The following is a 21,732-nucleotide window of genomic DNA, read 5'->3' as shown; positions in this document are numbered from 1 at the left end:
TATGTATTCTCGATTCCGAAATAGTACAAAACATTATGTCTTCATAGAATACACCGTGCAAGAGCTAGAAGATGAGCCAACTGAAGAACCAATTAAAGGCTACTACTGTACATGCCAAAATGGAGCAAGACCAGTAGGATCATGTTCACATGTCGCATGTGTCATATGGTTCTTAGGTTTTGCCAGACATCAAGAACGTGTCAAATATCCAGACGAAGCTTTATTAAATATAATATTAGACGCAGATGGTAGAGAACCACCAAGGCAATACGAAAATCCGGTCGATTGAAATTCCAACCTTAATTGGTCGAATAATATGCTATTCTTCCCTTTGCTGGCTGGACAATCGCCAATTCTGCCTTAATTGACCGAATAACCAGCTATTCTTGCCTTTGCTGCCTGGACAATTAACAATTCTGCCTTAATTGGCCGAATAACATGCTATTCTTGCCTTTGCTGGCTGGACAATCGCCAATTCTGCCTTAATTGGCCGAATAACCAGCTATTCTTGCCTTTGCTGGCTGGACAATTATCAATCCTGCCTTAATTGGCCGAATAATATGCTATTCTTCCCTTTGCTGGCTGGACAATCGCCAATTCTGCCTTAATTGGCCGAATAACATGCTATTCTTGCCTTTGCTGGCTGGACAATCGACAATTCTGCCTTAATTGGCCGAATAACATGCTATTCTTGCCTTTGCTGGCTGGACAATCGCCAATTCTGCCTTAATTGGCCGAATAACCAGCTATTCTTGCCTTTGCTGGCTGGACAATTATCAATCCTGCCTTAATTGGCCGAATAATATGCTATTCTTCCCTTTGCTGGCTGGACAATCGCCAATTCTGCCTTAATTGACCGAATAACAAGCTATTCTTGCCTTTGCTGCCTGGACAATTATCAATCCTACCTTAATTGGCCGAATAATATGCTATTCTTCCCTTTGCTGGCTGGACAATCGCCAATTCTGCCCTAATTGGCGGAATAACCAGCTATTCTTGCCTTTGCTGGCTGGACAATTATCAATCCTGCCTTAATTGGCCGAATAATATGCTATTCTTCCCTTTGCTGGCTGGACAATCGCCAATTCTGCCTTAATTGGCCGAATAACATGCTATTCTTGCCTTTGCTGGCTGGACAATCGACAATTCTGCCTTAATTGGCCGAATAACATGCTATTCTTGCCTTTGCTGGCTGGACAATTAACAATCCTAAAAACACTCAATTAACAAGTTGCAAGCAAATCTTAGCGATAATTATAATTTTTTCAGAAATGTTAATCCCGCCATCTTGAATTTATAAAATCTCGCCTGAGATTTTTGTTCTAATCAGTCTCAAAAGCCCACGAGTAACAATTTTTTAAACAAATTGGTCGATTTTTTAAAAAAGGACAAAAACATAAGTTAACATTTTTTAAAATTATTTTACAACTTTGAGGCTTAATAACTCAAAAACTGTTCATTATTTTTAATTTTGCTATTTACATTTTTTGTTCAGGGGATCATAAACTACAAAACTACAAAATATAAAAGAAATTGGCTGAAAGCCAAATTCAATATAAAAAGTTCGTGGTTCTAAAATACTTGATTCATGTTAATAACTATATAATATATATTAATAAATACAATTTTTTGATAACTTTTAAAAAATGTCGTCCTAGCTCTAAGGTGACCACCATGCGTTTTTATGTAAAATCACTTTTGGATTTTTTCACGATGTAATATTTATCAAAATACATTATGGAAAATGAGCAATTCCATGTCAAATGCTCAACAATTTTTCGACATTGTTAGCAATTTTTTTGAAACTTTTTTTCCTTGTAGCTATAAGGATAAGATATGATAAAGTGAAGACGATTTCGAAAATTTCGAAAAAAATTTGAAAATATTCAAATTTGAAAATTGTTCTAATTTTTTAAAATTAAGATAACTCCGGTTGTTTTCAATATTTTTTCATAATTTTTTTTTTAATTTCTCAGTATAACTAGTACTTTTCAAATAAATTTTCATTAATTATTAAAAATTAAAAAAAAAAGTTTTGTTTATTTTTTGAAAAACACCCCCTTCTCCGATTTTTTTTATAGTGATAGTCAAAAGTAATAAGAAATTTTTCGTAAAAGTTTTATAGTGGGATCGCGATAACTTTTCGAGAAATCAACGAAAAAGTCTATGGCGCCCCGTTGAGACTGACGCGCTCACAAACGTATATCCAAGAAGTTGTCAACGCCATTTCATTTTTTCTCAACAAAATTTTGATTAAACTACACTGAAAGAATTTTAGGCAGGGCTTTTCATGTCCGAAATTAGTGCCCCTTGCACAGGACTCGCAGCTCACCTCAAAAGCCTTTTTAAGGTTAACTGCGAGCTTGAGGCAGCGAGCTCTAGCGGCACTCATGTAAAGCCTGCAGCCTGCTCAAAATTCTTTCAGTGTAAAAAACAAAAATTGTGCTACACCTAGCAAACGATAACAAATATTGTGCTGGAAAAAAATTTAAATATTTTTTAAAAATTAAAAAAAAAATTTCTTTTATATCTACTTCAATTTTTTTAAACATTTTTCACAAATCAAAATTTTGAAAAAATAAAATTTGTGCTGAATTGTGCTCGCCGAGCACAATAAAAAAGTCTAAAAAACAATGTTTCAAAAAGTTAAATAATTATTTAAAAATAATCATAGGGGAAATTGGGGAATTGTGGGTCACCTCCATTATTTAACAATATTTTAAAGTTTGATCATCCAATTTTTTTATTTTATTTTGTTCGTCAAAAGTAAATTTTTCATAAGCATTTCATGACTTTACAGCACTTTACAATTACCTATAAGTCGTAAACAATAACCAACTGAAAATTGCATTCAAATATTTATTTTAGGCGTTTATGTTTTTATTGTTTTTACAAGGATTTTTAAGAATTGCCTAATAAAAAATAGTATATTGTGCATCAAGGGAGGAAAATAGAAGATTTCCACGAGTGTGGATTTTGCAGTTCGAGGCGTAGCGAGCGCACGAGCGAAGACAAGAACTGTAAACACACGAGTGGAAATCATTTTCATCCCGTGGTACACATACTATTTTTTCTATCACACGTAAACGGAAAGTACAACCACTTCATAAAAAATTTTAACGACAATAGTGTTTTCAACCGAAAGTTTATTATAATAATAGTATAATTTTTTAAAATGATTAATTATTTAACAATTTTCAATAAAACATATATTTAGTCGTAAATAAAGATACATTTTATCTTTACATTGTTATTAAAATATATTACATGTGATTTTGGACGACAGGGAGGAAAGTACTTTTCTCTCCCCGCTATGACGTCACGGGGAGGTAAAGTATACTTTTCTTTCCCCGTTATGACGTCACAGGGAGGTAAAGTAACATTCCCTCCCTCTCGTCGGAAATGACATACTTTCCACCCTCTACACAGGTAAGAAATGATGTACTTTCCGTGCGTGTGATAGAAAAAAATTTTTTCTTTTTTTTTTACTTTGACTTAAAAAAAAATTTGCATGAAATTTAAATGAAAAAATAATACAAAGCTTTTTGTAAAATGAAGCTTTCGGGGAATTGTGGGCCACTATTTTTTTAGAAGTATGCAGGTACATAATAATATTAAAATCACTCATAGCTATAATATAAAACAATGGGGTTCACTATACGTAAAGCTAATCTCAGATGGCAGCACCATAGCAAGATTTGTCTAGCGCTTAATTTTTTATTTCGCGAAAAGTCATATTTGTTTTACAAACAAATAAACGAAGTAAATAAATACTTTTTGTGGAATTGTAAAAAGTTAAAAATTGAATTACTTGAGCGAGGAATATGTGTCGCAGGAAAAAAGACAGTTTTGCAAGTCACAGTATCGTAAAAGTATCCATAAAAAAAATTGAGGTTATGTTGCCTGTCATTAAAAATATTGTAAACACATTTTAATTTTGAATCTCTTAACATCTTTAAATAGTTTTCCGTATTTTATTATAACCAATATTTCTGATCTAATGATTTTATTCTTCATTTACATGAACAAAAACCATTTATATTGTTTAATTAATATTATGCAACAAATCACATTTAAAATTTTGCGCTATAAAATCTTATAGTGGTGCTGCACTCTACTGGTCAAGTTTGGCTGTGTGGAACCCCATTCTATTCATTGCAATGTATGAGATAGAGCTGTTGTAAAACTGTTGTGAAATTGTTATAGACTTTTTTATTGTTCTCGCTGAGTAGAATTCAGCACAAATTTTGATTTTTGAAAAATGTTCAAAAAAATTAAAGTATAAAAGAAAATTTTTTTTTAATTTTTGAAAAATATTTAAATTTTTTTCCAGCACAATATTTGATATCGTTTGCTAGGTGTAGCACAATTTTCGTTTTTTAATTTAATCAAAATTTTGTTGAGAAAAAATGAAATGGCGTTGCCAACTTCTTGGACATACGTACGTGAGCGCGTCAGTCTCAACGGGGCGCCATAGACTTTTTCGTTGATTTCTCGAAAAGTTATCGCGATCCCACTATAAAACTTTTACGAAAAATTTCTTATTACTTTTGGCTATCACTATAAAAAAAATCAAAAAGGGGGTGTTTTTCAAAAAATAAAAAAAAAATTTTTTTTGAAAAATTTTTAATAAAAAATGAAAATTTTTTTTGCTAAAAAATTTATTTAAAAAGTACTACACGGAGAGAAATATCTGGGCTTTTTAGCATGAAAGTTCTTTATACTACGATTGCAAGAGACCTATCCCAGTAAACGAAAACTAATTGAAATGAATTAAAAAGAATTCACAAAGAGCTTTCGTGAATCCCGCTTTGTGACAAATACGAATTGGAGCCATGATGCAATTTTCCTGAATTCGTGAAACTGTATTGAACTTCCGAACCTTCTATCCGTACCAATTCACTGGACAAGTTTTGAGCCTTTAATTTTTTTCAATTCGTTAGCACGAATTCAATGCATTCCTTGGCCATTTCTTTCGAATGCGAATTCGTTTGGACAAATTGGTACATATTGAATTAAATTCAATTGAATATACAAAGAGCTTGAGTGAATCCCGCTTTGTGACAAATACGAATTGGAGCCTACCAAAAATGTTAATTCGTTTCAATTCATTTGAATTAGTTTTTTTTTACTGGGATGCGATTTCGGTAAAAGTTTTCTGCAATGTGATTGGTCGGCCCAGGCTCTGGGCGTGGCCTAATAGCCAGTTGCAAGAGTCTAATACCGAAAAAGCATAGGATTCTTGCAATCGCAGTATACTGTTTTGCAGTTATAGTATACTAACATTTCATACTTTTAAAATACAAAGCATTCATGCTATAAACGATTGATTTTTCTCTCCGTGTAGTTATACTGAGAAATTAAAAAAAAAATTTTGAAGAAATATTGAAAACAACCGGAGTTATCTTAATTTTAAAAAATTAGTACATAAATTTTCAAATTTGAATATTTTCAAAATTTTTAAAATCGTCTTCACTTTACCATATCTTATCCTTATACACGGAAAAAATTAGTCGCGGAAATTTTCCTCGACTTTGTTGAAGACTCTTGGATTTAGTGGAAAGTGTTTTAAAAATCATATTCACAGTTTTTGAAGAAATAGACTACAGTTGAAGAAACTTTCCGCGACTGTCGAGGAAAATGAAGACTCCACGTGCATGTAACCGATTCCGCCACAGTCGCGGAAAATTACAAACCTGAATTTACTCTACAGCGTTCTAATTTTTCATTGACAGTCGCGGAAATTACTTAAAATTTTATAATATATATATTAATATCGATGCATTGAATAATAAAAATAATAATCTTGTCAATCAATTGTAATAAATTGTTAAAAAAAACTGTTAAAAAACAGTGTTTATTGGTTTTAACGCGAGCACCTTTTGTGCGCACCATTTTCCGCGACTCGTCGACGAAACCTTCTATGAAATGTTAGAATAATTCCGAGACTGTTTTCCGCTACTAGGTTTTAGAAAGTCCTCGACTTTTTTTGGAGAATTTCTGCTAAAATCGTAGAACATTTCTAAAAGTCCATGAAAGATTCTTTCATATCCGAGAGTCTTCGATTAGTCGCTGAAAATTTCTGCGACTATTTTTTTCCGTGTAGCTACAAGGAAAAAAGGTTTCAAAAAAATTGCTAACAATGTCGAAAAATCGTCGATCATTTGACATGGAATTGCTCAAATGTAAATTTTATCGATTTGGAAAATATTATGATGAATAATAAAATAATTTAGTTTTTAATGTATGAAATAGGATAAATAATTAACAATATTTTAAAATGACTTTTTATAAGAAAAAAAAAATTTGCAGCTATTGATTCTGTGATTATAAGCCAAAAACAATGCATTTCAAATAAAAAAAAAATTTTGCAGCTATTGATTCTGTGATTATAAGCCAAAAACAATGCATTTCAAATTAAAAAAAAATTACCTTAAATTGATTTTTGCAACTATTTTTTTAATTTTCCAGTAAATTTTTGAATGGTGACCACCTTGGGGCCCCTTACCCTAATTAAATACAAAAATAAAGGATATTGTGTAAATATCTAACAATTGTTTAAACAAATTAATTATGTTTTTGTTAAATCTTATTCAAAATAATTAAATTTTGATTTTTTTAAGCTTAAAATTAAAATTTCTTCTATTTAAATGAACTAAATTCAAAAATGTGACTTGCAAATAATAATTTTTATAATTATTTAAACAAATTATTAATATTTTTAACTTTTAATAGAAACAAGATACTAATTGACATGTTACCTCGATTTCTAAAACATTTATATTAAGAAATTGTAAGAATATGTAGCTATGAAAAGGACTTCCTTATATCTAATTTCAAAATTATTTAAGCAAATTATTTTTGTTATTTTAATAAAATTAGAGTGGCTTAAAAAAAATAAAAATTATCAACTACATACACAAAAAATTGTTTAAATAAATTATTTTAATGACAATTTAAATTATACTCTCATTAAATTATCTTGTATGTAATAAAAATTGTAAAAATTAAATAAAATAAAATTTTTATTATTTAAGCCACTCCAATTTGTTTAAACAATTTTGAAATTAGATATAAGTAAAATCTTTTCATACCTACATATTCAAATAAAAAATAAATTAAATTTAAATTGTGATTAAATATTAATAATTCTTTTTCATTATTTAAAAAAATATAATTATTTCGTTAATAATAACGAATTGAATTTCTAAAATCTTTTTTCCTTTATTCCTAACCAAAACTTGAAATTTTGTTTAAGAATTGTGAATCTTTCAGAAGGAAAAAAGGAAAAGCTGACTAATTTCGATTTAACAAAGAAAAAAGGTTTTTATAAAAAAAAAGTAAAAAAATTGTGCATTATTTTCATTTGTCATTTATTTACAAACATAAAGATATCAATCACTACGTGTCTTCGACTTGGAGTGATCGCTTTTTTCATGTTTTATAATAATTAAAACTTGCTACTTTGTTACTGTAACTTATTCAAAATTATTTTCATCATTACAATTTCCATCATTTTCAATTTTTTTTTTAATAATAGTCCAAGATGTATATTTTGTCATTTTATTCGTCTGATCATGAAAATAAAAATTATATAAAAATCTTTAGCTTTCGCTCCACGACGCAGAGCCTCCTCAGAAATTAATTCTGTGAAAAAAGTAACAAAATTGAAAAATTTTAAACCGTTTCACAAAATGTGCGAAACTTATAAGAGTTAACCTCAAAACTTACCACACTACAATCAAAAAACAAATATTGCACACAAACATCGAAAAAACATTCCTCACAAAATAAAAAATATGTGAAAGCCAACAATATAAAAATATATAATATACAAAAACAACATTAAAAAACAAAGAAAGGAAGTAAAAACTTCCTCCTTTTCCAAGTCACATGTTGGCATAAGATTTTTGCAAACTTTTTATAGTCGCGAATATAGTGCATGTGTTAGGTCGATAAACCAGATTTCATTCGTACAACCTTTTCGCAGGGAATAATAGAGTGCGTAACACTCTCATGAGAAGATTTACCAAAAATATAACGAAAAAATAATTTTACAAAAAATAAAAGTATGTTAAAAATTTTCAATATAAATTTATAGCTTATTTGTATTTAAAATTAAATTCCTATAAATGTCATTAAGTGACCTGGTATTAGTTCTTAGATTTAATGAAATTGTATTTTTTACTATTTGGAACATTTCCTTAAAAATTCTACGTTTATAACTCCTTTCTGTTTTTAAAATTTTAACATTTTTAAATTGAAAAAGATGGTCATTCTCATGTGAGTGTTTTACAAGCGCTGATTTTCGTTGGTCACGTTCACAATCTTTCTTATGTTCCTTCACCCGATCTTTCAAATATCTCTCAGTGTGACCAATGTATACACTACCACATTGGCAAGGAATACTGTAAACAACATGTGATTTCAAATCGAAGGGTGTTAAATCCTTATTTTTAATAAAACAATTATAAGGATCTTTATCATAAGAGAAAACTACTCTGATGCCGAAAGCATTATAAATATTTTTGAAAAAACAAGATAAATCTTTACTATAGGGTAAAACTACCACGTTTCCCACATCAAAGTCTGTCCTCTTCGACACATTATTTACGTTCGAATTAAGAGACTGAAGTCTCATATTCACATACTTTTTTATGAATTTTTCAGGAAAATCATTATCTTTAAGTATACTAAAAATTAATTTTAAATTTTCTTTCTGAAACCTGATATCGGATAATTTTATAGCTCTATCAACTAAACCATAAATAATTGAAATTTTATCTTTAACACACACTTCTGAATTAAAATTGACATATCGTCCTGAAAAAGTTGATTTTCTATACCAATTAGTTATAAGTCTATTGTTTTCTCTATAAATCTTTACATCCAAGAAAGCGATCGAATTATTCGACTCCTCTTCGATGGTAAATTGAATCCTTGGATGATAAGAGTTAAAAATGCCAAGCATGTCGGTGACGCACTCCTCTGGTATACAGGTAATTATGTCATCGACATACCGGAAATAAAAAATATAATCAAAATTTAATTTTTGTAAAACATCAAACTCCAACTTTTCCATGTCTAAGTCAGCAATAACACCTGAAAGGGGGGACCCCATTGGTGTACCAAATATTTGTTTGAAAAATTCTCCCTGAAAAACACAATAGGAATTATCAATGCAAAAATTAACTAAATCCATAAATTCCTTATCTGGAATGTTTGTATAACCTCTAATATTTTTCCATTTTAACTTAATACACTTTAAAACAAGATCTTTAGGAATATTCGTAAATAATGATTTGACATCAAGAGAGATAAGACGATAATTATCAGGAACGTGATAATCCTTAATTTTTTCTACAAAATCCCAACTATTTTTGACATATGCATTTGTATTTCTAATAACTTTTTGTATGGGAATACTAATAAACCTGGATAAGGATGACAATGAAGAACCACAAAAAGATGTTACTGGTCGCATGGGTACACCTTCCTTATGTATCTTAGGCAACCCATAAAACTTCAACCCATAGACTTCAGTCTCTTAATTCGAACGTAAATAATGTGTCGAAGAGGACAGACTTTGATGTGGGAAACGTGGTAGTTTTACCCTATAGTAAAGATTTATCTTGTTTTTTCAAAAATATTTATAATGCTTTCGGCATCAGAGTAGTTTTCTCTTATGATAAAGATCCTTATAATTGTTTTATTAAAAATAAGGATTTAACACCCTTCGATTTGAAATCACATGTTGTTTACAGTATTCCTTGCCAATGTGGTAGTGTATACATTGGTCACACTGAGAGATATTTGAAAGATCGGGTGAAGGAACATAAGAAAGATTGTGAACGTGACCAACGAAAATCAGCGCTTGTAAAACACTCACATGAGAATGACCATCTTTTTCAATTTAAAAATGTTAAAATTTTAAAAACAGAAAGGAGTTATAAACGTAGAATTTTTAAGGAAATGTTCCAAATAGTAAAAAATACAATTTCATTAAATCTAAGAACTAATACCAGGTCACTTAATGACATTTATAGGAATTTAATTTTAAATACAAATAAGCTATAAATTTATATTGAAAATTTTTAACATACTTTTATTTTTTGTAAAATTATTTTTTCGTTATATTTTTGGTAAATCTTCTCATGAGAGTGTTACGCACTCTATTATTCCCTGCGAAAAGGTTGTACGAATGAAATCTGGTTTATCGACCTAACACATGCACTATATTCGCGACTATAAAAAGTTTGCAAAAATCTTATGCCAACATGTGACTTGGAAAAGGAGGAAGTTTTTACTTCCTTTCTTTGTTTTTTAATGTTGTTTTTGTATATTATATATTTTTATATTGTTGGCTTTCACATATTTTTTATTTTGTGAGGAATGTTTTTTCGATGTTTGTGTGCAATATTTGTTTTTTGATTGTAGTGTGGTAAGTTTTGAGGTTAACTCTTATAAGTTTCGCACATTTTGTGAAACGGTTTAAAATTTTTCAATTTTGTTACTTTTTTCACAGAATTAATTTCTGAGGAGGCTCTGCGTCGTGGAGCGAAAGCTAAAGATTTTTATATAATTTTTATTTTCATGATCAGACGAATAAAATGACAAAATATACATCTTGGACTATTTAAAATTGACACTGATCAACAACTTTTACATTTTATTATTTTTTTTAATAATTTTTAAAAAAGTTCTTTTTGAATTTTCAAATTCTTTTGTTTACAATTTTATTTTACAAAATTTCGATTACTTTGACATTCTTCAATTAAATATATTAGAAATTAAAAACTTGAAATAATTAAAAAAAATTCCATTAAATTTATTAAGAAAAATTAATTCTATAGAATTCTTAATTAAAAGTATAAAAAGTTCAAATTTTCAAAGAATTTTATTAAAATTTTTGAAAATTTAATTGAATTTTGGAGAAAAATTTCATTATTTATAAAGATAATAGAAATTTTGACGAGAATTTTTGTAAATTTTTAAACATAATTGGATTTCTGCGAAGAATTTTATTAAAATTATTTTGAAAAAACTGGAATTATTACGCAAAGAATTGCATTAAAATTTTTGAAAATAATTTTATTCTTTAATGAAATTTAATTAAAAATTTATTAAAAATAATACTTAAATTCTAATAAATAAATTGTACTAGTTAAATATTTATAAAAAAATTTAACTAATTTCGAAGTAACTAACTAAAATCAAAGTTTTTTATATTTTTAAATTCATTTAAAATGTAAATCTTTTAAGGGTTCATACCACTTTACACGCTTGAAAATGAAGCTATTTTCTAGAATTTTTTTTAGGATTCCTATGGATTATATTAATCTGCATTTTTTTTAGTTCAATAAATACACTCTTTAACTTTATAAAAAACCTTATTTTATTAAAAAGAATATTATTTGTTTATTTAAAATTTAACAATAATTTTAGAACTGCTAAAAATACCGATGCCAGCTGCGGGATTGATTTCTCAGGTTAGAAAAATCTAAAACACAAAATTCAAATTGATTTATCTTCACTAGGACTGTGCCTATCGCCCGAACTAGAATTTTTAATTTTTATGCAAAAATAACAAAATGGCGGCAATTTAAATTTTTTTTCTCGAAAATTAAAGTTTTTTTTGGCAGTTTTTCGGTTTAAAAAAATAGTAAAAATTAATATTTTTAAATAATTCTAGTTCCGGCGATACCCACCCATGTGACGAAGATTTTCGTAAAAAAATTTTGAGAATCGGTCCAGTAGTTTCCGAGAAAAACATCCCGCAGCATGGAAAAATGTGGTTTTGAGAAAAACGCGTTTAAAGTTTGTGTTCTATACTTACATAGCCGTGTACGCACTAAAATAGCATTGAAAAAAATATATTTTGAGTGCTGGGATCTTTCTAAAAATTTTACACCACATTTTTGACATATTTTACTTTCGAAATGCATAATAAAAAAATTGAGGGGACGGCTTCTAAAAGGGGATACGCGTGGATTCTCGCGTTTAAGTTTTGTCCACTTGGTCAATTTTTGAAAGTATTACAAATTGCAATTTGAATTACCGAAGTTTGTGGAAAATGGAAAGGCGCATCTTTTTTCTTTAAGAAATAAATTTATATCTTTTTTAGTTTATAAAATAATGAGAAAAAACTAAATTTTTGAAAACCCAAAAATTTAAATGTTTTACGTCTTTAACTCGTGCTGGTGTTTTTGATTTTTCATATTTTGTAATCAAACAAAAACAAACTCACAGATTAAGGTTTCCTGAAACTAACTATATTTTTAAAACTTCAAAATCTTAATTAATAAAAAGTTTATTAATTTTTTCGAAAGACATTGCAAAAAATGTTTTTTTTCAACTTTCAACGCTTCGTTTATCTAGGAAATTTCAAGGTACGAAAAACTTTCAGTGAGAAAGTTTTTTATTACGATACGGACAAGTTTTCTCTAAAATTTTATTAAAATGATATGGATATTTACAAAGTTATTAATGTTTAAAGCGTATGGTACGTCAGATTTCTCGCGCCTGGAACGCATTGAGTACCGAATTGTTCGTTTGCATGGAACATATTAAGACTATTTTAGTTTATTCATTTGTTTACTTAAAATAAATACAATTTTTATTAAAGTCACTGATAAATTTTTGCAATATTATTATTATTAAGAAGTAACCAATAATAATTAGCCAAAATCGTCTGGAAATAGTTAAAATTTACTGACATACAAATAATTAGTACACAGTTATTTTGACATAAATGTAATGTTAATTTAACTAATAAAAGTTTATTAAGAATAGTAAAAATATTATTATTTTAATTTTTGACTGGTTTTTTAATATCAAAGTAATTATTTTTAAATAATATTTAACTATGGATTATGACGATTCATCTAACTTTATATAACAGTAGCATCAGTTTATTTATTCTAACATGTATTGTACGTAAAGATATATGAAATTATTTTTAAAAAAATATTGCAGAATTATTCGCAAAATAATTTGTACAATAATTCCATATTGTATTTAATACTTGAAGTTAAAACAAATTTTATTTTATTTATATCTGTATTTTGGCAAACATTTTCATACAATAGATTTTTTTTGTTATCATGTGCACTTCAAGGAAGTAACCCTTTTTTATATGCTATTTTTCTCAAAGTTGTCATTTGTTTTCACTCTACGGAAAAATATGGTGTCCAGATGAGTCATGAAACTGAAGTTACCAACGTTGATTCAACGAAAAACTTAAAAAAAAATTTTCTCAGGATACAAATTTTCCTTGTATATTATTAACCCAAGTAAACCCTCTAAACCCTAAAATAAAAAAAACGTAGGAAAAGCAGTGATTTTTATTCTATTTTTTTAATTTTTTCCAAAAATCACGAAATTTTAAATAAATTCATAAATCCTCGCCTCGGTAGTCATTTTTTTCTTTTGATAATTGTTTATTTTAATATTAGACGCTATTTAAAAAAAATTTTATACGTTTCCAAATCGGGGAAAACAGTAATTTTAGTTTTTTTGTCACGGATTTTTGGAAAATCCGAGCGTTTCAAGTAATTTAATAATTCCTCGCCTCGGTAGTTACTTTTTTCTTTTGATAATTGTTTATTTTATTATTACACATTATTTAAAAAAAATTTTAAGTAATTCCAAGTCGGGGAAAGCAGTGATTTTGAATTTTTTTGTGTCACGAATTTTCCAAAAATTCCGAAATTTCATTTAAATTAATAATTCCTCGCCTCGGTAGTCATTTTTTTCTTATAATAATTGTTTATTTTAACATTAGACGTTATTTTAAAAAAATTTCAAGTGATTCCAAGTCGGGGAAAGTAGTGATTTTTATTTTTTTTATCGAATTTTTTTCAAAAATAACGAAATTTTAATTAAATTAATAGTTCCTCGACCCAGTAGTCATTTTTTTCTTTTGATAATTGTTTATTTTAATATTAGACGCAATTTAAAAAAAATTTTGTACGTTTCCTTATCGGGGAAAACAGTAATTTTGGTTTTTTTGTCACGGATTTTTGGAAAATCCGGAAATTTTAAGTAATTTAATAATTTCCCCGCCTCGGTAGTTAATTTTTTCTTTTGATAATTGTTTATGTTAATATTACACGTTATTTAAGAAAAATTTTAAGTAATTCCAAGTCGGGGAAAGCAGTGATTTTGAATTTTTTTTGTGTCACGAATTTTCCAAAAATTCCGAAATTTCATTTAAATTCATAAAAATGAATTGCCAATTCATTCATTCACCTTCAGGTGACAATAATAATTCGAAAAATAGTCTTCAAGTGGCAGTACCAAACCGTTCTTCTGCAGGGAATGGTAATACTTCCAAGACGAACCAAAACGAGAAAAGTCATCCGAAAAAATGCTACGGTTGCGGAAAAGTAGGGCACAAATGAATTGCCAATTTATAATTAGCTGCCCGAATGGCTAATTATTTCAAGGGAAAAAGGGGAGGGAAGGATATTAATTTGACAACGGAATTACTTAATTACACATTTATTTAACTTACGTCGATATCCGTAGCGTAATCTCACAGTATTCACTAGCTGACAGTCAAGGCGATTAACAGGGAAGGATGCACGTTGTCACAAAAACGAGAGCTAAATCATTCCTCGCCTCAGTAGTCACTTTTTTCTTTTGATAATTGTTTATTTTGACATTAGACGTTATTTTAAAAAAATTTCAAGTGATTCCAAGTCGGGGAAAGCAGTGATATTTATTTTTTTTGTCGAATTTTTTCCAAAAATCCTGGAATTTCAATAAAAAATTCAAAATCACTGCTTTCCCCGACTTGGAACTACTTGGAATTTTTTTTAAATGGCACACGACATTAGAATAAACAATTATCAAAAGGAAAAAATGACTACCGAGGCGAGGAATTATGAATTTAATTAAAATTTCGTGATTTTTGGAAAAAATTTGCCAAAAAAAAATAAAAATCACTACTTTCCCCGACTTGGAATCACTTGAAGTTTTTTTAAAATAACGGCTAATGGCAAAATAAACAATTATCAAAAGAAAAAAATGACTACCGAAGCGAGGAATCATTGATTAATTTGCAATTTCGAGATTTTTGGAAAATTCGTGACAAAAAAAAAATTCAAAATCACTGCTTTCCCCGACTTAGAATCACTTGAAATTTCTTTTAAATAACGTCTAATATTAAAATAAACAATTATCAAAAGAAAAAAGTAACTACCGAGGCGAGGAATTATTAAATTACTTGAAATGCTCGGATTTTTCAAAAATCCGTGACAAAAAAACCAAAATCACTGCTTTCCCCGACTTGGAACTACTTGGAATTTTTTTTAAATGGCACTCGACATTAGAATAAACAATTATCAAAAGAAAAAAATGACTACCGATGCGAGGAATTAAGAATTTAATTAAAGTTCGTGATTTTTGGAAAAAATTTGCCAAAAAAAAATAAAAATCACTTTTTTACCCACGTTTTTTTTATTTTAGGGTTTGGAGAGTTTACTTGGGTTGAAAATATACAAGAAAAATTTATATCCTTAGAAAATTTTTATTTAAGTTTTTCGTTGAATCAACGTTGGTAACTTCAGATTCATGATGAGTCGCGGTTGCCGCGACCGTTGACTACAAAAAAAGGGTTCGGTAAAACCCAATACAATTTTCCCAGGATTTCGAGATTTTTTTATCACAATTAAGGAAATCGATATCTTTCTCCAAACGAACAGGAGTTTTTTAATAATTATTTTAAAAACATTAAATGTAGTAAACGAGATCATTTTGACGAAGAGTGGAAACCTTGAACTAAATGAAACAAGAAACTTAAAAATAAGAAATATTATTTTAGTTGACTTTTGTACATATAACAAAATAAAATATTTAGGTTAAAAAAAAATTTCAATAAATTTTATTATATATATTGACAAACACATTTTTAACGCGTTCCAAACTAACAATTTGGGACTCAATGCGTTCCAGGCGCGAGAAATCTGACGTACCATACGCTTTAAACATTAACAACTTTGTAAATATCCATATCATTTTAATAAAATTTTAGAGAAAACTTGTCCCTATCGTAATAAAAAACTTTCTCACTGAAAGTTTTTCGTACCTTGAAATTTCCTAGATAAACGAAGCGTTGAAAGTTGAAAAAAAACATTTTTTGCAATGTCTTTCGAAAAAATTAATAAACTTTTTATTAATTAAGATTTTGAAGTTTTAAAAATATAGTTGGTTTCAGGAAACCTTAATCTGTGAGTTTGTTTTTGTTTGATTACAAAATATGAAAAATCAAAAACACCAGCACGAGTTAAAGACGTAAAACATTTAAATTTTTTGTTTTTCAAAAATTTAGTTTTTTCTCATTATTTCATAAACTAAAAAAGATATAAATTTATTTCTTAAAAAAAAGGTGCGCATTTTCATTGTGTGTAAATTTATTTCATTGAATTTGAAAATTGAAAATGTTTTAAAATCACACTATTCGTCAATACTTATACGTGAGAATCCACGCGTATCCCCTTTTAGAAGCCGTCCCCTCAATTTTTGTTTTTTTGAAGATGACAAAGTGGTATAAACCCTTAAAGTTCATCTACTTATGAAAATTGTAAACGCAATTCTTTTAAAATTGAATTAATTTTGAAATATTTAAGTGAAATTAGATTTCAAGAATATACACAATAATTTTATCGTTTATGAGGCAAAGAAAAAAGAGAAAAATTGAGAATTTTCTTATGAATTCCAAAAACTAAAATTTTTTCCAGTACTTTTAATAAAAATCCCTGACTTTTCTGACCTGTGGCAACGGTGGCAACCCAGCTCATATTATTGATAGAGATTATTAAAATATTTGAATAGAATTCATTAAGCGCGAAAAAATCCATTTAAATTTGAACGAATTATAATTAATTCTTACTGAACTATTTAAAAGAAATGTGGATAAGAACTTTTGTATTGATAATCAAGTGATAAATTTGAGAAACACTTACTTGACAAGGATCTGGAGAATTCTGCATGGCATTGAGAAAAATCTGTACAGACTCTGAATTTTTAAGTACCAAGAGTTTAGTGTGCATTGTTTTGTAAACATTTAAGCAATATTCTCGGAATTCATAGGCATCATCAAGTCTTGCAGCGCAAAATTGGCAAATTTGCTTGGGCAAAGGATCAGTCTTGTAAACGAGAACTGGCAAACAAGCTCGAAGTTTCTGAGCCACTTTTCGTTGCACGCCTTCAATTCCATAAATTGATAGCATTTCAGTCTTCACTTCAGAACAAAGTCTGCAGGTATTTTCCCAATTATTAACAGTTGTCATTTTTTCAAGAAAATAGTGCTCTTCTTCTTTTCACAATAAAATGCAATAAAGTTCAACAACAGAGTAAAGCTATAGGATCGATATATATCTATATATATATAGACACGAAATATTCATGTCATATGAAAATAAAGATTAAAAATAATGTTCTCTCTCTATTTTCGACAACACTTTAAAATTTGTGAAATAAAGAAAAAAGTGCAACTTATTTATTACACTAATAAAAAAAATCACTTTAGAATACGAATAGATAAGCCGGATTCACTGAGAGACAAAGGAGGTCACGAGAAAATGAGGTTAGTTAAGTTGCACATTCTATGAAACGTGGACACAAACAAAATGCACTTCTTACTCGACCATGCAGACATTATTTCCCTTTTCATCAATAATTATAACTAACTCAAGTATTAGAGTGTTCCTTGCATAGTTTTTTCAAATTCTTTTATATTATTTCAATTTTAAAGTATTCCAGCTTCAAAATATTTTACGTGTATAAATTTTCAACCGGTTTTCCTTCATACGAACATTATTTTAATCATTAACTCACATTATTGTCACTGATAGTAAAAACTAAATCCTTACATGTAAAGATTTTTCTTACAAAAACTGAAAATATAAATAAATAATCCTCACGTTTTCATCGATTTTTGACAGTTATTTTACATCATTTTACATTCAGAGAAAGCCATAAGCAAGTTTTTGAGGTGACTGTCCGCACCAGGGATGGGTCATGACTGTCATGAACTCATGAGGACAATTACATGAGAATATAAAGGTGAGTTCATATTCAACTCATATCATGGGAATTCTAGAATAACATGCGCCAACCCTGTCTAGTGTTTTTAGCAGCTGTTTAAATTTGTGACGATCCCAAAAAAAGTATGAAACTCAAACTATGAATAAATCGAATAAATAGTTCACATTTCACAAATGTCATAACATAACCTTAACATGTTTTTATTAGTATTCTGTGAAAAACTTTTTACGTTTGATATTATTTTTCAGAATACCTTCATTTAGGACATTTATATGATTATTGTAATTTTTAAAAATGATGAGTTATGGACCACGAAGAAGAATTCTTGAATAGTTTTTTTATACAAGTGACACAATTATGTTTTGATAAAGCTAAGGAATCAATTGTAAGTGAATACATTTTTTTAATATAAAAAAAGTAGTAAATTTAAATTTTATTAAATTGAAATATTAATTAATATATAATATAAATTATAAGTTGTCCATATTTCAATTTGCTTATATTGCAAGTACCTATGGATAATTTTTAAATGACCTCCTTTTCAAGTTTCATTATAATTATTTTTCTTTGTTTTTATTTTATTTCGTACTGTTTATTACCTTAATGACAATTTTGAATTAATTTCATGTAGAAGATATTTATAAAAAAAATTTTAAATTCGATTATTAAGATTAATACTTACTATTTTAGAATAATTCTAAAATTTCCAAGTATCAAGTAAATTAAGTTTCTTGGAAAATTTTAATGTCACATTTTTACCTTTTTTAAATTCTGCCACCAATTTCACCTATTCCTTTTCCTCAATTTTCGCATATTTTGTAAATTTTTCAAATATTTTTAATAAGAAGTTTAGTTGCTGCAAAGTTTATACTGATTTGTATTTTAATAGATCTTGAATTTAATTTTTTTAAAGTTTTATCATTTAAAATCGTAGTTGACTTGGAATTTAATTTGTCAAAATTTTTAATTTTCCGTGTTCCAATTCATCTTATTTTTAACTAAGCTTTAATTCAGTTCATCTATATTTCAATTTATCAAAATTTAAAATAATATAAATTTCAAATTCAATCATTTCAAAATTCAATATTTCTCAGGGTTGCCACAGGTCAGGGAAATCAGGGAAAAGTCAGGGATTTTTATTAAAGTACTGAAAAAAATTGAATTTTAGAGAAGTTACAAATGATTGCAGAAATTTATTTGTTTTCAAAAGTAATAAAATTCTTCGCAGAAATTCAATTATGTTCAAAAAATTTTCCAATTTTCTCAATTCAATATGATTTTCAATATCTACTATTTTAATACAATTTTTCAAAAGATTTCAATTATTTATAATAAAAATTTCACAGGAATTCAACTATTTACACATTTTTTCGCAATAATTCAATTATTTTCATAAATAATCACATTTTTTACCAAAATTCAATTATTTTCATGAATAATCCAACTCATTATAGAATTTCAATTATTTTTAATACAATTTTAATCAAATTCCACGAAAAATTTAATCATTCTTGAAAATTTTATTAAAATTCCTCGAAAAAGTTCAATTATGTTGATAAAATTCTTGATGATAATTCAATTTAGAGAAACATTCATTTATTTAGTAAATTATTTATTTTTGTATTTTAATAATTGAATTCTCGTAGAATTTTCCAATAAAAATTGATTTAAAAATTAATATTAATGAATATAATATATTAAAAGCATTAATAGCATGAGTTTTTAAAAATAGTTAATAATTGAATTCTTTCGAAGAATTTTAATACAATTTTTGAAAATAATTACATTTTTCGAAGAATTTGCTTAAAATTGTGTTAAAAATAATTGAAATCCTGTGAAGATTTTTATTAATTTATGAAAGTAATTGAATTCTTGGAACAAATTTTATGAAATTTTTTACCACTTAATTTAAGTGGGGAATATTCTAGGCACCTTTTTTTTAGTACATATTCTTAAATTAAGAATATTTTTTTTCAGAGCAATTCCACGCCAAGTGATCATAAGAATTTTCGATGATTTTAGCAATATTAAAAATACTTTCAGAATTTGTTCCTCTTTATACATGGAATAAAATTCTTGTCAAAATTTCAATTATCTTTAGTAATAATTAAATTCTTCTCCGAAATTAAATTATTTTCAAAAATTTTAATAAAATTCTTGGCAAAGTTTCAATTATTTTCAAAAATTTTTCTCAATTCAATGATTTTTAATAGGCATCTATTCTAATAAAATGTTCCAAAAGAATTCAATTATTTAAAAAACAATTTAATAAAATTCTACATAAACCTTTAATTATTTTCAAAAAATAATAAAAATTTCACAGGAGAGGCATTTCAGGTCAGAAATATCACGATTTGCAAAGGGTCTGCCCATTTTCGCAAAACTTCGTAGGATTATAGTTCTATATAAAATATTTCTTTCCCCTAAATTTTTTCAAAAAAAATTCAAAATTGTTGAAGATACGAAATTTTGAATTTTAATATTAATTTTATAAAATTTTGAATTTCTCAAAATATTGTTTATGGATTTTTATGAAATTTACACATTTTTCAGGTAAAAGTATGTACTTTAGAATGCAAATAAAGTTAATAAAAAAAAATTAATTTTTAAATAAAAAAATTTAAAAAATTTTTTTAAAACAATTTTTTGTTTATTTACTCCTCTCTGAGAAAAATGTTATTAACATATTTGGATTTCTTGTGAATTCACCTTTAATTTCATAAAAAAAAAATTGATGGAGACTCAACTGGTTCCGGAGATATTGAATTTTTTGTAAAAAATAGTCATAGTTACAGCAGCAATGCACGACTGCGGTAACGTACTACGCGACTTGTGCAGTTTGGTGCTATGGCGCGGCGACGCTTTTTTTACAAAAAATTCAATATCTCCGGAACCAGTTGAGTCTCCATCAATTTTTTTTTATGAAATTAAAGGTGAATTCACAAGGAATCCAAATATGTTAATAACATTTTTCTCAGAGAGGAGTAAATAAACAAAAAATTGTTTTAAAAAAATTTTTTAAATTTTTTTATTTAAAAATTAATTTTTTTTTATTAACTTTATTTGCATTCTAAAGTACATACTTTTACCTGAAAAATGTGTAAATTTCATAAAAATCCATAAACAATATTTTGAGAAATTCAAAATTTTATAAAATTAATATTAAAATTCAAAATGGCGTATCTTCAACAATTTTGAATTTTTTTTGAAAAAATTTAGGGGAAGAAATCTTTTATATAGAACTATAATCCTACGAAGTTTTGCGAAAATGGGCAGACCCTTTGCAAATCGTGATATTTCTGACGTGAAATGCCTCAGGAATTTCATTATTTACAAATTTGTTTATTAATTTCTTCGCAATCATTCAATTATTTTCATAAATAATAAAATTTTTACAAGGATTTAATCATATTGGTAAATAATAAAATTCTTATTAGGGATTCAATTATTTTGATAAATAATAAAACTCAATGCAGAATTTTAATTACTTTTAATGCAATTTTAATCGAATTCCTCGAAAAAATGCAATTATTCTTAAAAATTTTATTAAAATTCGTCAAAAGAATTCAATTATTTAAGAATTTATTAATAAAATTCTTTATGAGAATCAATAATTTGAAAAAATGCAATTATTCAATAAATTGTTTTTTGTATTTAAATAATTGAATTCTAGTAGAATTT

At 27.3% G+C, this 21,732-nt stretch overlaps 2 protein-coding genes across 3 annotated transcripts in view; one reads left to right on the top strand and one right to left on the bottom strand.

The window, feature by feature from the left end:
• Positions 1–18,027, bottom strand: part of LOC122509944 (zinc finger protein 84-like) — a 53,209-nt gene extending 35,182 nt beyond the window's left edge. Inside the window, exon 1 of the mRNA XM_043624284.1 lies at positions 16,968–18,027. Within this exon, the coding sequence (XP_043480219.1) occupies positions 16,968–17,294 (327 nt within the window). The 5' untranslated portion in view covers positions 17,295–18,027. The remainder of the gene's footprint in view (positions 1–16,967) is intronic.
• A 107-nt stretch (positions 18,028–18,134) lies between these two features.
• Positions 18,135–21,732, top strand: part of LOC122509948 (KICSTOR subunit 2-like) — a 28,750-nt gene continuing 25,152 nt past the window's right edge. The window contains exons 1-2 of one of the 2 annotated variants that reach the window (XM_043624290.1): positions 18,135–18,173; positions 18,300–18,436. In XM_043624290.1, the coding sequence (XP_043480225.1) occupies positions 18,356–18,436 (81 nt within the window). In that variant the 5' untranslated portion in view covers positions 18,135–18,173; positions 18,300–18,355. The other variant, XM_043624289.1, reaches the window with a different exon arrangement.

Source organism: Leptopilina heterotoma, unplaced genomic scaffold (assembly GCF_015476425.1).
Source record: "Leptopilina heterotoma isolate Lh14 unplaced genomic scaffold, ASM1547642v1 Lhet_65, whole genome shotgun sequence".
NCBI lineage: Eukaryota > Metazoa > Arthropoda > Insecta > Hymenoptera > Figitidae > Leptopilina > Leptopilina heterotoma.
This window is presented reverse-complemented; position numbering and strand designations above follow the sequence as displayed.